This window comes from Notolabrus celidotus, chromosome 5, assembly GCF_009762535.1.
Source record: "Notolabrus celidotus isolate fNotCel1 chromosome 5, fNotCel1.pri, whole genome shotgun sequence".
Classification (NCBI taxonomy): Eukaryota; Metazoa; Chordata; class Actinopteri; order Labriformes; family Labridae; genus Notolabrus; species Notolabrus celidotus.
Window position 1 is genome coordinate 38,419,165 of NC_048276.1, and position 17,567 is coordinate 38,436,731.

At 43.0% G+C, this 17,567-nt stretch overlaps 1 protein-coding gene across 1 annotated transcript; it reads left to right on the forward strand.

Moving 5' to 3' along the window:
* Nucleotides 1–553: 553 nt before the first annotated feature.
* Nucleotides 554–17,020, forward strand: rabgef1 (RAB guanine nucleotide exchange factor (GEF) 1). The gene is made up of 9 exons (XM_034684097.1): nucleotides 554–821; nucleotides 5,227–5,418; nucleotides 5,618–5,829; nucleotides 6,957–7,123; nucleotides 7,209–7,290; nucleotides 10,734–10,866; nucleotides 11,038–11,129; nucleotides 13,834–14,090; nucleotides 14,557–17,020. Exons 2-9 carry the CDS (start codon nucleotides 5,240–5,242, stop codon nucleotides 14,974–14,976), a joined length of 1,542 nt encoding a protein of 513 aa, XP_034539988.1. The 5' UTR covers nucleotides 554–821; nucleotides 5,227–5,239; the 3' UTR covers nucleotides 14,977–17,020.
* The last annotated feature ends 547 nt before the right edge of the window (nucleotides 17,021–17,567 follow it).

Consider the following 17,567-nt stretch of genomic DNA (forward strand, 5'->3'; position numbering starts at 1 on the left):
AAAAATGCAAACACAATTAAATTTGTACAGAAGTTTAACTAAATGAACTAAAAAAGTGAATTGATAGGTTACAAAATATTAGCATGATTATAGTATAAAATATCCTTTTATTTGATATATTATCTAGTCTAATTTAATAAGCACAATAGTACATAAAATCACTCAGTGAGTCATTTATCTATTTCTTATTTATTTGTAATTTTGCAATCTCAGTTTTAAAGTTGTAGTAAAATAACTTAGATTCGAAATTATGTGTTATGGAGCAAGCATATTAATGATGTACTAATCCCAAATACAAATACCTCAAAGCCTAACTAAGTACTTCTGTGCAACTATAACGATTAAACTATTGTTATTTTATTGTATTTTTTATTTTATTTTTTATTATATTTTATTGTATTTTTTTAATTTATTTTTTATTTTATTTTTTATTTTAAGTTTCTATTCTCATTGTGCAGTCACGTGACACATACTGCATGTCGGCTGGTCGGTTGCTATATGACGTCATTGACCCATCCCACTAATTTAACCCTTGGTGCGGAAGTGAATAGACTACTACTTGTGGACTAATTGAACCAGTATACCTGCATACAACAAATATTTACCTTTAAATACAAAAACAAATTTCAACAGCACCTGAGCGTGCTGTTTGAAATAATAAATTCGGGGTAATATGTCTTTATTTCGGTGAAGTCTTTTCAGTCGCTGGATTTCCGGGATGTGGTCATGCTACGTCACAGTCTCACCCTTCCCCGCGTTGTCTCCTCACATACAGCAGCGGAGAGGTCTGCCCGAGCTACTGGTCTCTGAAAACACTATAGGTGAGTACCTAAGCAGCGCTTGTATGTTCATGTCATGTTATTGTTGTATATAAAGTGTAATGTGATGATCTTGGCCTGCTAACGACCTTGTATTCAGTGGAGAAAGTAATGCAACATGTTAAGCTAACTAACCTCCAGCCATGGTGATAAATCCATGGACAGACAGAGGTACTGTACATGAGACACAGACCAGTGTTAGTATGTCTAATGCATTCATTGCAGAGCAGCAGGGTTTACTGCATGCTTGAATTAAGGTGTACTTTATGTGGGTCATATGCTATAAGGCCTTCATAGCTGTGGAAGATGTTAGCATGACAGTGCTTTATAGGAAAAGATGGTTTAATGTTTCCATCAGAAATAAGAGAAACTGACTTTATTGTGCTGCACCTGCTGACTCCTGGGACAGAACCCTGTTAACTGTTACCTTTAGGACTATTTAGAAATGGGAGTTTTAACCTGCAGGGGTCTATTTATTTTCCCCCTTTGTAATAATGAACCTTCTTAAGGTTTTAGCTATCTCAGACATCTTCTCCTCCTCCTTCTTGTTCTTCTTTAATGTTTAATTGTCTCAACTTTAATCTGAATATATATCTTCCAGGTGATTTTAATGGCATTTTCCCAATCTGTCATCCTGTAACACTTTGCATTGAATTCGTGTGTAATTGACTTGATATAATTTCCCTCAATGAACCCTGAAGTGCAAGTAAAGGTTCAATGTTTATATGACTGAGGGAATATCCCATTATAAGATCTGCATTCATCCCTGATGTAGAGACGTATTCAGGGAGCACAGAGGCTTATTGTAAGGTAATATTTTATTGTATTTTATTTGTGGTGTATTTGTTAGGGTCAGATACAGTAGTCTATACATAGACAAACTGGGAACAGCCATCCCATGCAAGTATGATAGTGTTTGTAGCCATCATTGTTAATTCGCAACACCCGTCCCTCAAAGAGCTTTTAATGGAGTAAAGTATTAAAACAGTGAGTTAAAAAAGAAAAGGTAAGTGGTGAAGTTTGTAATGGAAGAGACTGGAGAGTTCCAGGATTTAACTCCTCTCACAGAGAGAGCTGTTTGTGCAGACGATCTTTTGAAGCAGCACACTTTATGTTGTGTTTCCTTTACATTGTGACCCCCTCATGACCATGTAAACAGAGTATACAGCCAAAGGTCCGGGGTGAAGTAGTTAATAGTTAAATAGGGAATCAAATCCTTCTCACACACGCTGACCTAGACTGGATTGTTTTGCCCGGATAACAAAGCCGGATCAGGGTCCAGAAACCCTCACGTTCCTGTGTGGCATCTCTTATTATGGAGAATTACTCTGTGGGGATTACTTTTGCTTATGACCACTAAGTTGCTTTTCACACTAATCTTGAGTGGAATTGATGCTCATTTATAAAATCCAGGAGTTCAGGAACTAAACTTTCTGGACTCTTTATGTGTTTAATACTTCACCACATCTATTATATGTCATTCACTCCATATTATACTACTGTTGTAATATATCACTGCATTTCACCCTGAACTCAGTTATAATAATAATAATAATAATAATAATAATAATAATAATAATAATAATAATAATACATTTTATTTATAACACACTTTTCATTTCCAGAAATCTCAAAGTGCTACAGGCACACAGTAAAAACAAACTTTTAAAAGCAGTACTTAAAATCAGTTAAAAGCCTCTTTAAAGAGGAAGGTCTTTAAATGTTTTTTAAAAGCATCCACAGTCTGTGGGGTTCTGAGGTGGCTGGGCAGGGAATTCCACAGACGTGGTGCAGCAGCACAAAAGGCCCGATCTCCCATGGTCCGGAGCTTGGTTCTGGGAGGGTGGAGGAGGTTCTGATGTGGAGTGCGTGAGTTCTGGGTTGGGGTTTGCTGGGTGAGGAGTTCTTTTAGGTAGAGTGGGGCGTTTCCATAGATGCACTGATGGGTGATGAGTGCGATTTTGTAGTTGATTCTTGCGGTGACGGGAAGCCAGTGAAGTGTGCGGAGTACTGGGGTGATGTGTTCGTGTTTTCTGACTCTGAGTAGGATCCTGGCTGCGGTGTTCTGAATTAGTTGGAGTTTGTGGAGATTTTTGATGGGGGTCCCGATGAGGAGGGCATTGCAGTAATCGAGCCTGGAGGAGATGAAGGCGTGGACGAGCTTTTCAGCGTCAGTTATGTCCTCTGTTCAGTCCTTTTGTTCACTTTAGCATTAGAATATATACTTTATAATGTTTCTATTACACTGTTATATAGATATAAATAAAATGATCTCAGTACTGGATCCTTTGAGTCTGCTGTAAACTGTAGACATGTATTAGACCAGCAGTAATTGGTCTTAATTAGTCCTCATACAGTTTATATCCACTTATATTCCTATTGTTGTTTTACACACTGCTGTTTTGCTTAATAAATATATCTTGCTCTGATGCAACCAATAATTTCCCCCCAACATGTATGAGCTTTTAGCTCTGCATTTGGTCTCCACCGGCGCCTCAGGTAAATACCTGGCTCTCCAGCAGCTTCTTGCTTCTGAGTGTTCACCTGGGAGTTTTCCACTTAGTTTTCTGTTTGGTGTGTGGTGGGTTGGGCACAGTTGGTATTAAAAGGTCTTTATCTGGAAACAGCTGATACTTGACTGAAGCTTACAGGAGGGAAGAAAGGGAAAGAGTAGACAACTTTTAGTTTAGTAGTTTAATTGTTTTACTTGTTCTCAATAATTTTTTTTGTTTTAATTGTTTAAGTAGGTTCTCTTTAACTCTTTCACTCATCTGTCGCTTTAAGTTCTTCTTAAATTGTCTTGCTAGTTCAATAGTAGGGATGTTAGGATATATCACAAGACAGGAAAAAAACAGTACAAATAAGGGGGGATTAAAAATCGATTCAACAACATTTGTATATCGATATTATTCAAACAGTAGAGGGCGCTATCTGCGTTTCACTCTGCTTGTTCAGCATCACAAAGTCTCTTGTGCTGCTCTCTCATCACTTGCTGAGTGGAGTGTAACAGACATGGAGTCAGCAGGTGAAGACCGAGCAGGTCAGGATGTACCTTTGTGTTTACAGTCTGAGGGACGGCAGCATTTTGTCTTCATGAAGAACAACATGTCAATTCACAGCCAGGAGCAGAAGCTGCTCTTTAGCTTATTTAAAGAGATTGACCTTATTTGTTTTAATATTTCATACTTTCATTTGGGAATCGTTCACTTTACATTTGTTTAGAATTGTTCTAAAATTTTCCAACAAGGTATTTTTGTAAACTCATTTTGAGTTTTTTTACAAGGTGCTGAAAAAAAGTGTGCAGTGGTTTAAATTGAATTACAACACACCTTCAAAATGAAAAAGGATGACTCTGTTTACAAAGAAATATAAGAGAACAAATATATATCCCATCTGTCCATATCTGAGGACTGAAATAAAATAATAGTTATTTAAATTTTGAGTTCAATCCAGTTTTCTTGAAAATCGTCAGAGAATCGAGAGTGAATTGTATTTCATGTCCCAATTGTTGAACCAAAAATCGGGATTCGAATCGAATTGTGTGTTTAGTGTATCCTTACATCCATATTCATTACTGCTTTTTTTATGATGTCAAGCACTACGTCTGTTTTGATAAGTGCTATATAAATAAACTTTATTATTATTAATATTACTTTTTGGCTGAAGAGTGAGCTTTTAAAGTTTCTATATAACAGATTCAGAGTTTGATCTCTAGTAGACATGGTAGCATTATTTGTTGTTGTCTGTGTTGTACCCATAGTCTGTATAAATAATGGACGTAGTCTCTGTGACCTCACCCATCTGTTCCTGAGCGCTGTTTTGAGGCCAATTGATGGTGGCAGCCATACTTGAAATGCTGAACTCAACCAAACTTAGTGTGAGGTAAAGGGGCGGAGTTTGAGCCTCCTAGCCAACAGCTATGTGTTCCCGCCTGTTAATCAGTCAGTCATGTCCTTATTTGTGCAAAACTCGTATCTTAAAATGTTCTGAACCGTCATGTTAGAAGAAAATTAATTATCTACGTAGAGCCAAACTGTTTTTTGAACCAGACTGTAAACATGTTTATTTCTGCTGTAAATATCGTCTTCTTTGAATGGGTGTGTATGTGGTTTCCTGTGTTTCTGAACTCACCCTCAAGTGGACGCTCCATGAACTACAGTTTCTAACACTTCAGCATGGGCTTCATATTTTGAGACTGGAGGTTGCTGCTTGGTTGTACCTGATTGCCGTCACACAGAAAGGCTTTGCTTGTACAAAGTGTGTTTATATGAAGTACAGACTGTAATAATCTGAGGTTTTATAATCTCTCTGTGTGCAGACGTGTTGGAAGCGCCCCGGTGCATATGAATACACCAATAATCACCTCAAAGAAAGATAATGAATTTTTCATTTTTCATTTTTCATCCAGTTTGTCCGGCATCATGAGTCAGCGGACCGAGCGACGGGGGATACATGTGGACCAATCAGACCTGCTGTGCAAAAAGGGATGTGGTTACTATGGCAACGCAGCATGGCAAGGCCTGTGCTCCAAGTGCTGGAGGGAGGAGTACCAGCGGGTACGGCAGAAACAGATCCAGGACGACTGGGCTTTGGCAGAAAAGTAAGACCGTCTGGTGCACAGATACATTCTCCATCTGGGCTGAAAAGATCAACTTTCCCGAGCTGTTTGTCGGAGCACAGAGAGTTATTATGACAGTGTATTATACAAGACCAGTAGAAGTGACTTTTCTTCTGTTCAACAAACCTGTTGGTGTTTTTATATCTGATTGTTCCGCTCTGTGACATGTGTTTGGCTCCAGGTTGCAGAGAGAGGAGGAAGCAGCGTATGCCAGCAGTCATGGAGCGCAGACACAGTCTCACTCTCAGCCCACAGCGCCTCCGACACACCCAGGACACGCCTCGCTGGGACCCTTCTCCAAGTTTGAGGAGAAAAAGACCAACGAGAAGACTCGGAAAGTGACCACTGTGAAGAAGTTCTTCAGCCCGTCGTCACGCACGGCTCCCAAGAAAGGTGAGACATCAATACAGTAACTGGATCAATAAATAAACAGCTGTTAACGCTGCTGCTTCCAACACCGCTGTCTTTCTGTTTCACGCCCAAACCTCAACCCTGAAAATACTCCTGAGAGAGATCGACTGATTGAAAGTGATTTATGCAAAAATGACTTCAGTGATTTGATGACAGAGATAAAGATCAAGATGTTCCTTAACACAAATATTTTTTAATTACCTTTTTTATTTGTGTTTTTTTGTGAATTGATAAAAATGCAGCTGCTATTTCTAGATGTATTGGACCTCTGATATTGTCTTAAGTTGCTCTCAGGCTCCTGATTGAATTTAATCTGAGCTGTATCCTGGCAGAAATGTTGTATCGTTGTCTAAAGCAGGGGTTCCCAAAGTGTGGGTCGGGACCGTCTGGACTCCCTGGGGGGCTGCGAGATACAAATGGGGGGGTCGTGAGATGTCTTCCAGGATTTTTTCTTTTTTGAAGTTATCTAAAAATAGTACATTTTACCCATTATACTAAAAAATATTGACAAAAATAGTAGCTAACCTTAAAATAAAACCTTGAAAATATAAAGTGTAATGAGTTTTCTGCCTCTCTTTGTTTCCAGGTGACTCCTAAGTTTAGGGTTAGTGAGCAGTTAATTATCAAAGCATCAGTAGCAGCAGGTTCATTCATAACAGCACAGGAAACACAGACACATGCTCATATAGGTAGGGTCATTTTCTGCAGACCAGCTAAATGGAGACATGATATTGTGATGAAACTCTAAGTTACAACCCCGGTAAAAGAGTTTTTCTTAACATCTTGGATAGTCATCACATCTTTAAGTTGATCTTACAGAAACCCTAGAGCATAAAACTATTCTTCAGCTCTTCAGTTTAAAGACTGGTCCTTTCTTTTTGCATATTTGATGTGATGTTATGTTCAGAAATGTCAAAAAGATTCTTGACTCTCATTTTCTTCTCTAAGAAGTTGAGAAGATTAAGCTTGAAGCAAGATGAGACCTCCAACCTTAGATCAAAGCTCCCCCTGCTGAGTGTCGGCCTGACGTGGCCTGCAGGTCTTTGCTCTGTGCAGACACACATGAAGTGTGGTTGGTGTTTTTTCAAAATGGAATATTTCCTCACCAGAAACCCAAGAAGTGAGAACCACGAGTCCGTCTCTGAGCCGCCACGCTAGCTTCGAAACAGACCAAGTGTCCAAGGACTTTGTGGACTTCTTAAAAAACCTCCAAAAGCCGGGGCGGGAGATCCACAAGCAGTCCCGAGCCTTCATCGTGAACATGCTGAGCAAAAAGGTCAGAGGATAAAAAGGATTAAAGGTTGTTCAGTGTTATTGTGACCTGGTCGGCACCATGTGACTCTAACTTGTTGTTCTTTCAGGACCTGAGTGCTGACGAGCTGTCAGAGTGTGTTCAGGACTTCTACCAGAACATGGCCGACCGCCTGATGAGCCACTTTAAAGGTTCGTCTTCAGATACAGCCTGCTGTGAGAGGCATTCAACAATCCTTTCCATTAGTCCTGCTTTGTACATCTGTGATCATAGTGACCACCGGATGGAAGCACGATCATGAACACGAGCACGAACACGAGCACGAGCACGAGCACGAGCACGAACAAGAGCACGAACGCGAGCACGAGCACGAACACGAACACGAGCACGAGCACGAGCACGAGCACGAACACGAACAAGAGCACGAACACGAGCACGAGCACGAACACGAGCACGAGCACGAACACGAGCACGAGCCAGGCACGAACACGAACAAGAACACGAGCACGAGCACGAACAAGAGCACGAACACGAGCACGAACACGAGCACGAGCACGAGCACGAACAAGAGCACGAACACGAGCACGAACACGAGCACGAGCACGAACACGAGCACGAGCACAAGCACGAGCACGAACACGAACAAGAGCACGAACACGAGCACGAGCACGAACACGAGCACGAGCACGAACACGAGCACGAGCCAGGCACGAACACGAACAAGAACACGAGCACGAGCACGAGCACGAACACGAACACGAGCACTAACACGAGCACGAGCCAGGCACGAACACGAACAAGAACACGAGCACGAGCACGAACACGAACACGAACACGAGCACTAACACGAGCACGAGCACGAACACGAACACGAGCACGAGCACGAGCACGAACACGAGCACGAACACGAACACGAGCACGAGCACGAGCACGAGCACGAACACGAACAAGAACACGAGCACGAGCACGAACACGAACACGAACACGAGCACTAACACGAGCACGAGCACGAACACGAACACGAGCACGAGCACGAGCACGAACACGAGCACGAACACGAACACGAGCACGAGCACGAGCACGAACACGAGCATGAACACGAACACGAGCACGAACACGAGCACGAGCACGAGCACGAACACGAGCACTAACACGAGCACGAACACGAGCACGAGCACGAGCACGAACACGAGCACGAGCACGAACACGAGCATGAACACGAACACGAGCACGAGCACGAGCACGAACACGAGCATGAGCACGAACACGAGCACGAGCACGAGCACGAACACGAGCACGAACACGAACACGAGCACGAGCACGAGCACGAACACGAGCACGAGCACGAACACGAGCACGAGCACGAGCACGAACACGAACACAAGCATGAACACGAGCACGAACACGAACACGAGCACGAGCACGAACACGAGCACGAGCACGAACACGAACACTAGCATGAACACGAGCACGAGCACGAACACGAGCACGAGCACGAACACGAGCACGAACACGAGCACGAGCACGAGCACGAGCACGAACACAAGCATGAACACGAGCACGAACACGAGCACGAACACGAGCACGAGCACGAACACGAGCACGAGCACGAACACGAGCACGAGCACGAACACGAGCACGAGCACGAGCACGAACACGAACACTAGCATGAACACGAGCACGAACACGAACACGAGCACGAGCACGAGCACGAACACGAACACGAGCACGAACACGAACACGAGCACGAGCACGAACACGAGCACGAGCACGAACACGAGCACGAGCACGAACACGAACACGAGCATGAACACGAGCACGAGCACGAACACGAGCACGAACACGAGCACGAACACGAGCATGAACACGAACACGAACACGAGCACGAACACGAGCACGAGCACGAGCACGAACACGAACACAAGCACGAACACGAGCACGAACACGAGCACGAACACGAGCACGAACACGAGCACGAGCACGAACACGAACACAAGCAGGAACACGAGCAGGAGCAGGAGCACGAACACGAGCACGAACACGAGCACGAGCACGAACACGAACACGAGCACTAACACGAGCACGAGCACGAACACGAGCACGAGCACGAGCACGAACACGAGCACGAGCACGAACACGAACACGAGCATGAACACGAGCACGAACACGAACACGAGCACGAGCACGAACACGAGCACGAACACGAACACGAGCATGAACACGAGCACGAGCACGAGCACGAGCACGAACACGAGCACGAACACGAACACGAGCACGAACACGAGCACGAGCACGAACACGAACACAAGCACGAACACGAGCACGAACACGAGCACGAACACGAGCACGAGCACGAACACGAACACAAGCATGAACACGAGCACGAGCACGAGCACGAACACGAGCACGAACACGAGCACGAGCACGAACACGAACACGAGCACTAACACGAGCACGAGCACGAACACGAGCACGAGCACGAACACGAGCACGAGCATGAACACGAGCATGAACACGAGCACGAGCACGAACACGAGCACGAGCACGAACACGAGCACGAGCACGAACACGAGCACGAGCACGAACACGAGCACGAGCACGAACACGAGCACGAGCACGAACACGAGCACGAGCACGAACACAAACACGAGCACGAACACGAGCACGAGCACGAACACGAACACAAGCATGAACACGAACACGAGCAGGAGCACGAACACGAGCACGAACACAAACACGAGCACGAGCACGAACACGAGCACGAACACGAGCACGAGCACGAACACGAACACGAGCACTAACACGAGCACGAGCACGAACACGAGCACGAGCACGAACACGAGCACGAGCATGAACACGAGCACGAGCACGAACACGAGCACGAACACAAACACGAGCACGAGCACGAACACGAGCACGAGCACGAACACGAACACGAACACGAGCACGAGCACGAGCACGAGCACGAACACGAACACAAGCATGAACACGAGCACGAACACGAACACAAGCATGAACACGAGCACGAGCACGAACACGAACACAAGCATGAACACGAGCACGAGCACGAACACGAACACAAGCATGAACACGAGCACGAACACGAGCACGAACACAAGCATGAACACGAACACGAGCACGAACACAAGCATGAACACGAGCACGAGCACGAACACGAGCACGAGCATGGGTTTTCATTGAGTTAAAGCAAATTATCTGCGAGACAACATGTTGTATAAAGTCACTCACTGATTGGCGTCACTCTGCACACCCTGAGTTTGGGAAAGTTTGATCCAAACTCCATTTAAGAGTTTCTTTTGTGGTTGGACCTTCCAAAGCATGACTCGGTTCTTTTGACCAATCATCTTAGAGCTCATGAATAATTGAGTTTGGCATTTCTTTAATCGGCTTATCGCGATTCAATCTTATTAATTAACTTGCAGGAGTCTAACGCTTGTTCTGCTGAAGTAAGCAAGACTGCAGCCTCTGCATGATTTTCTAGTTACTCTGAAACTTCCGTTCATCAGAGACAGATTGATTATAGGTTGACTGACACGGCTAGAAGGTGTTCAACCCACGCACATAAAAAAAAACCTGATGCAGCTCTTCCTGTTGTTGTCTCTTTGTTCACCAGGATCCTCAGAGTCGGTGGAGCAGGTGATGGACCAGGTGGAGAAGTACATAATGACTCGTCTGTATAAGAGCGTGTTCTGCCCTGAAACCACTGACGATGAGAAGAAGGACCTGGCCACACAGAAGAGGATCAGGTGGGACTCCTGGGGTTTGATTACATTCTGTTTGAAGATGAGTTTTGGTGCAGGCGTGGGTTTCTTTTTGTCACTTCATACTTCTGCTGTGCAGCTGATTACATAAAAGCCTTTTTTAGCAGGTTTTCTTTGAACAAACTGAACAAACTGAACTCTGATTCTGTGCTGCAGGGCTTTACACTGGGTGACCATTCAGATGCTCTGCGTGTCTATGGATGAAGAAATCCCTGAAGTCTCTGAGAACGTGGTCAAAGCCATAACAGGTCAGGATGAGTCAATCAATCAATCTTTATTTGTATAGCGCCAAATCACAACAAAAGTTATCTCAAGACTCTTTTACAAACAGAGCAGGTCTAGACCACTCTATGTCAAATTATGAACAGAGACCCAACACCAAGACAGGATAAGACTCAGTCTGACCCCACCTTAATCCACCATGAGCATTGCACCTCGCAGTATTTAGCTAGTTACAGCAGAGAGGACAAACTTCCTTTAACAGTCAGAAACCTCAAGCAGAACCAGACTCATGTTAGACAGACATCTGCCTCGATTGATTTGGGTCTGGAAAGACAGATAGAGGAGAATAAGAGAGAGAGGGAGCGGTGATAGTGATGAGACGAGTGGTAGTAGCTGCCTGATCCAGCTCTAACTATAAGCTTTATCTAAAGGAAAGTTTGAAGCCTACTCTTAAAAGTAGAGAGGGTGTCTGCCTCCCGGACCCTGACTGGTAGATGATTCCAAAGGAGAGGGGCCTGATAACTGAAGGTCCAACCTCCCATACTACTTTTAGAGACTTTAGGTACCATGAGCAGGCCTGCAGATGAGTGCTTGAAGCTGCTGTGTGACCAAACTGCATGCTTAGTTCTGCTACAGCGTTCATAACAGATCTGTTCCGCTCAATATTTCACAGTCCTGGGTCTCATGATGGCAGCTCCTAAAGATCTCTTATTAAACCGCTTTTCAGCCACATGGTAAAAAGCTGTCGCATCAGTCCATCATGAGCAGAGCAGATGGTCACACTGAGCCTGACAGCAGCTTGCTACACAAACAAGATCGTCAGACTCTGAACTAAGTTTGCTTTAATGCTTAGCCTTATTCTTTTCAGACTTTAAAACATGAACACCTTCTTGTTTCACATAACAGCAGAGATAAGAAGAGGACACAGGTGACGCTAATTACAAGCTACAATCTCAGCTGCAGAATATTTAACAAACCTGCCAGTGTCACCACACTGTTTGGATTTTTGGATTTTGATATCTTTGTTGTCCCCAAGGGGCAATTTGGTTTGCAACCGTAGTCCCAGACACATCATATACACACAAGCAATACACATAATAACAAACACAAGTTCACACATTTGATTTGAATACATAACTACGTAACTCCCGTGGATGACATCATCTTCCCTGCACATGAGACCACAGGTACCACAATCCTCTGTGGAATGGCAACCACCCTACAGTTTGTTTAAAAACCCAACAGCTGAGGACACAAATGATCTAAGATATCAGTTTGATCTGGCCCTCCTTGTATATGTGAACCTCCTCCCTGTTGGCAAGAGTCTATCTCTGAATAAAGGGGGTGGTGAGGGTCCTCAAGGATGGCCTTTGCCTTCTGAGTGGCTCTAACTAAAGATGGCCAAGATCATTAAGATTAGTGCAAACGATCTTTGGGCAAGCTGACGGTATAACTCAGCCTGTGTTTGTGTGCTGAGGTTACCAAACCAAGATGTCATTGTAAAAGTTAAAATAGACTCAATAAAAAGATGAATAAAACCTCTTTAAAAGTGATCTGTCAACATTAAAACCCCTCAATTTCCTCAAGAAAAAGAGTCTCTGATTGTCCTTTTTACAAATAGCATCAGTGATAGCATTAAAAGTCAGTTTGTCATCAAGGATGAGTATTTATACTCATTCACTGTCTGCAGAGCTGATCCCTTGATGACAGCTGGTGCCTTGACTGGTTTATTCTGATGAAAGTCAATTAGCATTTCCTTTTTAGATGACATTTAGATGCAAATAAGAATCATCACAAATCAATGTTGTTGGATACCGGTCTGGTTCTTTCTCGTTATACCTCAGACAACAAACTGAGCACTGTTGATGACATGGCCAATCATATACATACACTGAAAAGTCCCAGTGCTTACAAAATTCATCTTTTTCTTCTATTTATTAATAGAAAAGAATAAAACACAAACAGTCTGGTGCAAACAGACATTTTGAATTGAGTGTTTGACTCGTTTTTTAAAGCTACAGTAGGAAACATTATTTCATTAAAATATGGATTGAAATGAGATCATTTGATCACTTAATTAACTAACAATATCATGCTAAAAAAAGAAAAATAACTGGTCCAGTTTGAATCAAACAACCAATCCAGGTCAGCTTGCATGTAACTAGCAAACCCCACTGAATCTCTTCAAACTTCTACGTGACCTAAGCTCTCCTCTCCTCTCCTCTCCTCTCCTCTCCTCTCCTCTCCTCTCCTCTCCTCTCCTCTCCTCTCACACAAACACACACCACCACCACCACCAAGGCAGATTGTCAGAGACTGATATTGTCTTCATGAGTAGAGAGCACGAGGGCATTAAAGCTGTGTAATAAACTGTGTTCATCATTGATTCATCTGCAAATTAAGATCTTCAATCATCAGTCAATCATTTTGGTCTGTTAAATTGTAAACAACCAGAAAAACATCACAGCTTTTGAACAGCCAAGAACTCAAAGATATTAAATCCACCACAGAAGAAGACCTGTAGATATTTAAGTTCTTGCTGCTGGAGCAGGTCTTTTGGCACATTTGATTGAAGAATCTGAAGAAATGAGCTCTGGCAATGACTGTAAATGTTGTGTAGTTTGGTTAAACTGAGCCTTTAACTGATACTGCAGGATATTATATTATATATCTGATGGTGTGTTGGTCTAACCCAACCTCTTACTTGTGTCTTTATTTTGCCTTTTGCAGATATCATTGAGATGGACTCAAAGCGAGTTCCTCGGGACAAACTGGGCTGCATCACACGCTGCAGTAAGCAAATCTTCAGCGCCATCAGGATCACAAAGAATGAGCCGGCCTCAGCGGACGACTTCCTCCCTGCGCTCATTTACATCGTGCTGAAGGCGAATCCTCCGCGGCTTCAGTCCAACATCCAGTACATCACCCGCTTCTGCAACCCCAGCAGGCTGATGACCGGAGAGGATGGATACTACTTCACCAACCTGGTCTGTGTTTGATCTCCTCCAGACTCAGTCCTGGTTTAAGCTGAGGGTATCTGGCTCACAGTTGTTAGTCTATGTGGCACCAAAAGATGAAATAAAAGTAAATAAGCTGCATGGATTCCCCTTTAAAGTATGACTATATCAACAAATATTTAAGTAAGGCTTGGTCAGGCTCATCTTGTAGCAGAGCTGACCCTTTCCTGTGTGTGATAAAGGTGTTTTTAGCTTTAGACGGGCGAGACTAGCTGTTTCACTTAGTTAAAGGTGTTGTTGCCAAGCCAGCTTAAAGGCTGCATGTTTTTCAATATGAGATCTTTGTCTGTTACCCTCTGTCAGAAATTAAATCCACTTTCCAAATCTAAAAATAAACGGTTAATATTGAGGCTCTCCAGCTTGGTATGACTCAGGAGTATGAAATCATGCCTCAGAATCTCAACCCTCCTTTTATCTGCTCTCTCTTTTTATTCAGTGCTGTGCAGCGGCCTTTATCGAGAAGTTGGACGCCCAGTCTCTCAACCTTTCCCCAGAGGAGTTCGAGCGCTACATGTCAGGCCAAGCCTCGCCACGTATCAACAACTCTGATGGTGACTGGCCCGGCGCGGGCCCGGCACCAGATGTGGCTCCCACTAACCCTGTCTTGGCTCAGCTCAACCACAACCTGGAGCTGCTGTCCGGCCTCAGCAGCAGACAGGAGACCATGATGGAGACGGCTCGGAGCCTGCAGGCCGACCTCCTCGCGTGGCCTGAGGCCGTACAGCGAGAGGTGAACGACATCCTGGAGAAGTACCCTCTGGAGATTCTCCCTCGCACCGTCTCTGCCATCGATGCCAACAACATGGACAATGACAACCTGCCACCGCCTCTCACTCCTCAGGTGTTTGCTGGGTAGAGTTCCACCAACATTTCAAACACAGATATTTTTCTGTTGTCTGGTCAGCTCATTTCAATGATCTGAGTTTCATGATAACAACCCTAATGCACTAATCCTGAATAGTTTGGAGCCTTAACTTGCTGAGCTTGTTTTGCACCTTAAACACACACCAGTATTTATTCGGGGGAAGTTCTTTCATTTTCAGCGTTAAGGAGCTTTGTGAGTGGGGAACACATGAGCTGCACGTTTCTAACCCTGGTCAACTTTGACCGTCAGATTTGGGTCATTGACCAATACAACTGGCAAACCATCTAAGGACGGCCTGGCCATGAAAAATAAAAAATGAATGTGTGCATAATTAAGAATTAAAAAAAGATCATTTTATTAGCCTATTATAATATTTATAGTTTTTATCTTTAGTTTTTATACTTATTATAACTTATTGTTCAGTCATGGCTGTAAGTTAGTCCCTCAGACGCTGTGATTGGACTCTTGACCTTTCTTCATTTTGGTGCTCACTTAAAGAAACCTCCCCCTCACCTCCAAATACTAATAACAGTGCTTCTGTACTGTCTGCAGTGTTAGCTGGATTTATATCTTTGTTTTATATGTTTTTATTCAGGCATTTCAATCATGTTACCAGAGATTACACGATAACAGAGCTTATTCATTTTGTAGCTTCAAAAAGTTAGCTGGTTAGCTTGTTAATGAAAGTCGAGGAGCAAGCGAAGGTGATTAACTTGACATGTTCACGGAGTCTTAATAAAATAAAAGTGTACAAACCTTCAAACTAAGGTTAGTTGGGAGTAAACATCATAGTTAAAGCCACCCAAAAGCCCCATAAGGGTCTCTCTGTATATTCTGTCAGAAAATCAATGAGTCAACACGTCTTTGTTGTACAAGGGTCGGTGTTTGATAAAGATACTGCTCTAAAGAACCTGAATCAACCTGCTGACATCAAATGACGTGCAGAGAGGTTAGCCTGCTGAAAAGAGCTAACATTCATGCTAGCCCTAAAAACTGTGAGATAAAGAATAAAGCATGAACTTCTCTTGTGACAAAGTTTGGACTTTATTCATTTGCGAGACGATAACACTTTCAGTTGCCATTGAACACCTACAGCATGATAACATCATTAAAACACACTAAATCACAGCTAGCTTACTTTTAACAAAGCATATATGCTAGCTGAGGTTTAGCATTCCCATAAGGTATGATCTCACTGTTGTTTCCCCACACTGCTAATTAAATGTAACTGATGTGTTTGTTAGAGACTTCAGATTAAGGATTATTTCCAGGTATACTTGAAAACATCACTTTATTGTGTGGTTTTAAAGGTTTAATATCGCTATCTTTGCTGTTGACTGTTTTTCACTCTTAAACCACATATTTTGTTTATTCTGCTGCAGGTTGTGTACAGGAAATAAATATTACAAGGATTATTATTACTGATTTGCTGTATATTTATACTGTTTAACTTAAAGCAACATGATCCTGTTTCTTGCTGTTTTTATTTTTTGTGACCAGCTGTAATAATGTTAGACGAAACACTGAACCACTCCTCAGAGAAACTTCTTATTTGCTTATTGTTTGACATTTTAAATTAACTTAAAAAGGCTTGTGTGTGTGTGTGTGTGTGTGTGTGTGTGTGTGTGTGTGTGTTTTATTAGATCTGATAAAATTGCCTGTCCTTTAGGGGCTTTCTGTGGATTCATCTGTAGAACTTACCAGAAGAATAAAACCTGAGCTATATAATCTAAGACTACAAGGAATATTCTTAATAAACATTCATGTTGTTATTCTCTGACCTGATATCTGTTAAAAAAAAAACACACCAGTATTGTCTGGTCACCTGTTGAAACACTGATGCCCTCTGTGGGGATTTTACGATATGTGTGTATTTGTGCTAATTCATGGAATGGCTAGCAGAGGGACGAAGAGCGACTACTGAGAGAGAATATGTGCTCATCTACAGTGAGACCCTGGCTCTGTTGGGGAAAGTGTTTGACTAACTCAGATTTGACTGTATAAAAATGTATTAAAACGTACTCCACCTCCAGCATCTTTAATGTCTGTTTATTAATGAAACAGAAATTACAGTCTCACAATGACATGCATGACGGAGCATCTCTCAGACGGGACATTTTACTGCAGGATGAGTGCTTTTAGTCTGACAACGTTCAAGTGATTCAACTTTTCACTGAACCTCCTGAGACCTGCAGTATGTTATTAACTTCCTCCTGGCTGGATCAGAAAAAGGAGCCTGAAAAGTTGAAAATGGAATCATTATCTTCAGTTATTCTACGAAAGGAAACGTTGTCACGTTGGATTATAAGATTATTATTATTTTAATTTTTTTTTAAGTTACATTTTTGTCTCTGGTCCTCTAACGAGTGCTACACATCGTATCTTACTGTTGCTTTAAGTTTTTAAAAATATCAAACTGCTGATTTTACTGAAGAGGTTTTGAGCCTTCTTCCCTTTTTCCTCAGGATCAGCTGTTGAGTAAAGATTTCAAAGATGGTTGCTGTGTTATTTTTACACTGTTGAGTGTATTCAAAGAGGAGTCGACCAATGAGGACTTAATAAAGTTAAAGTACACTGTGGGC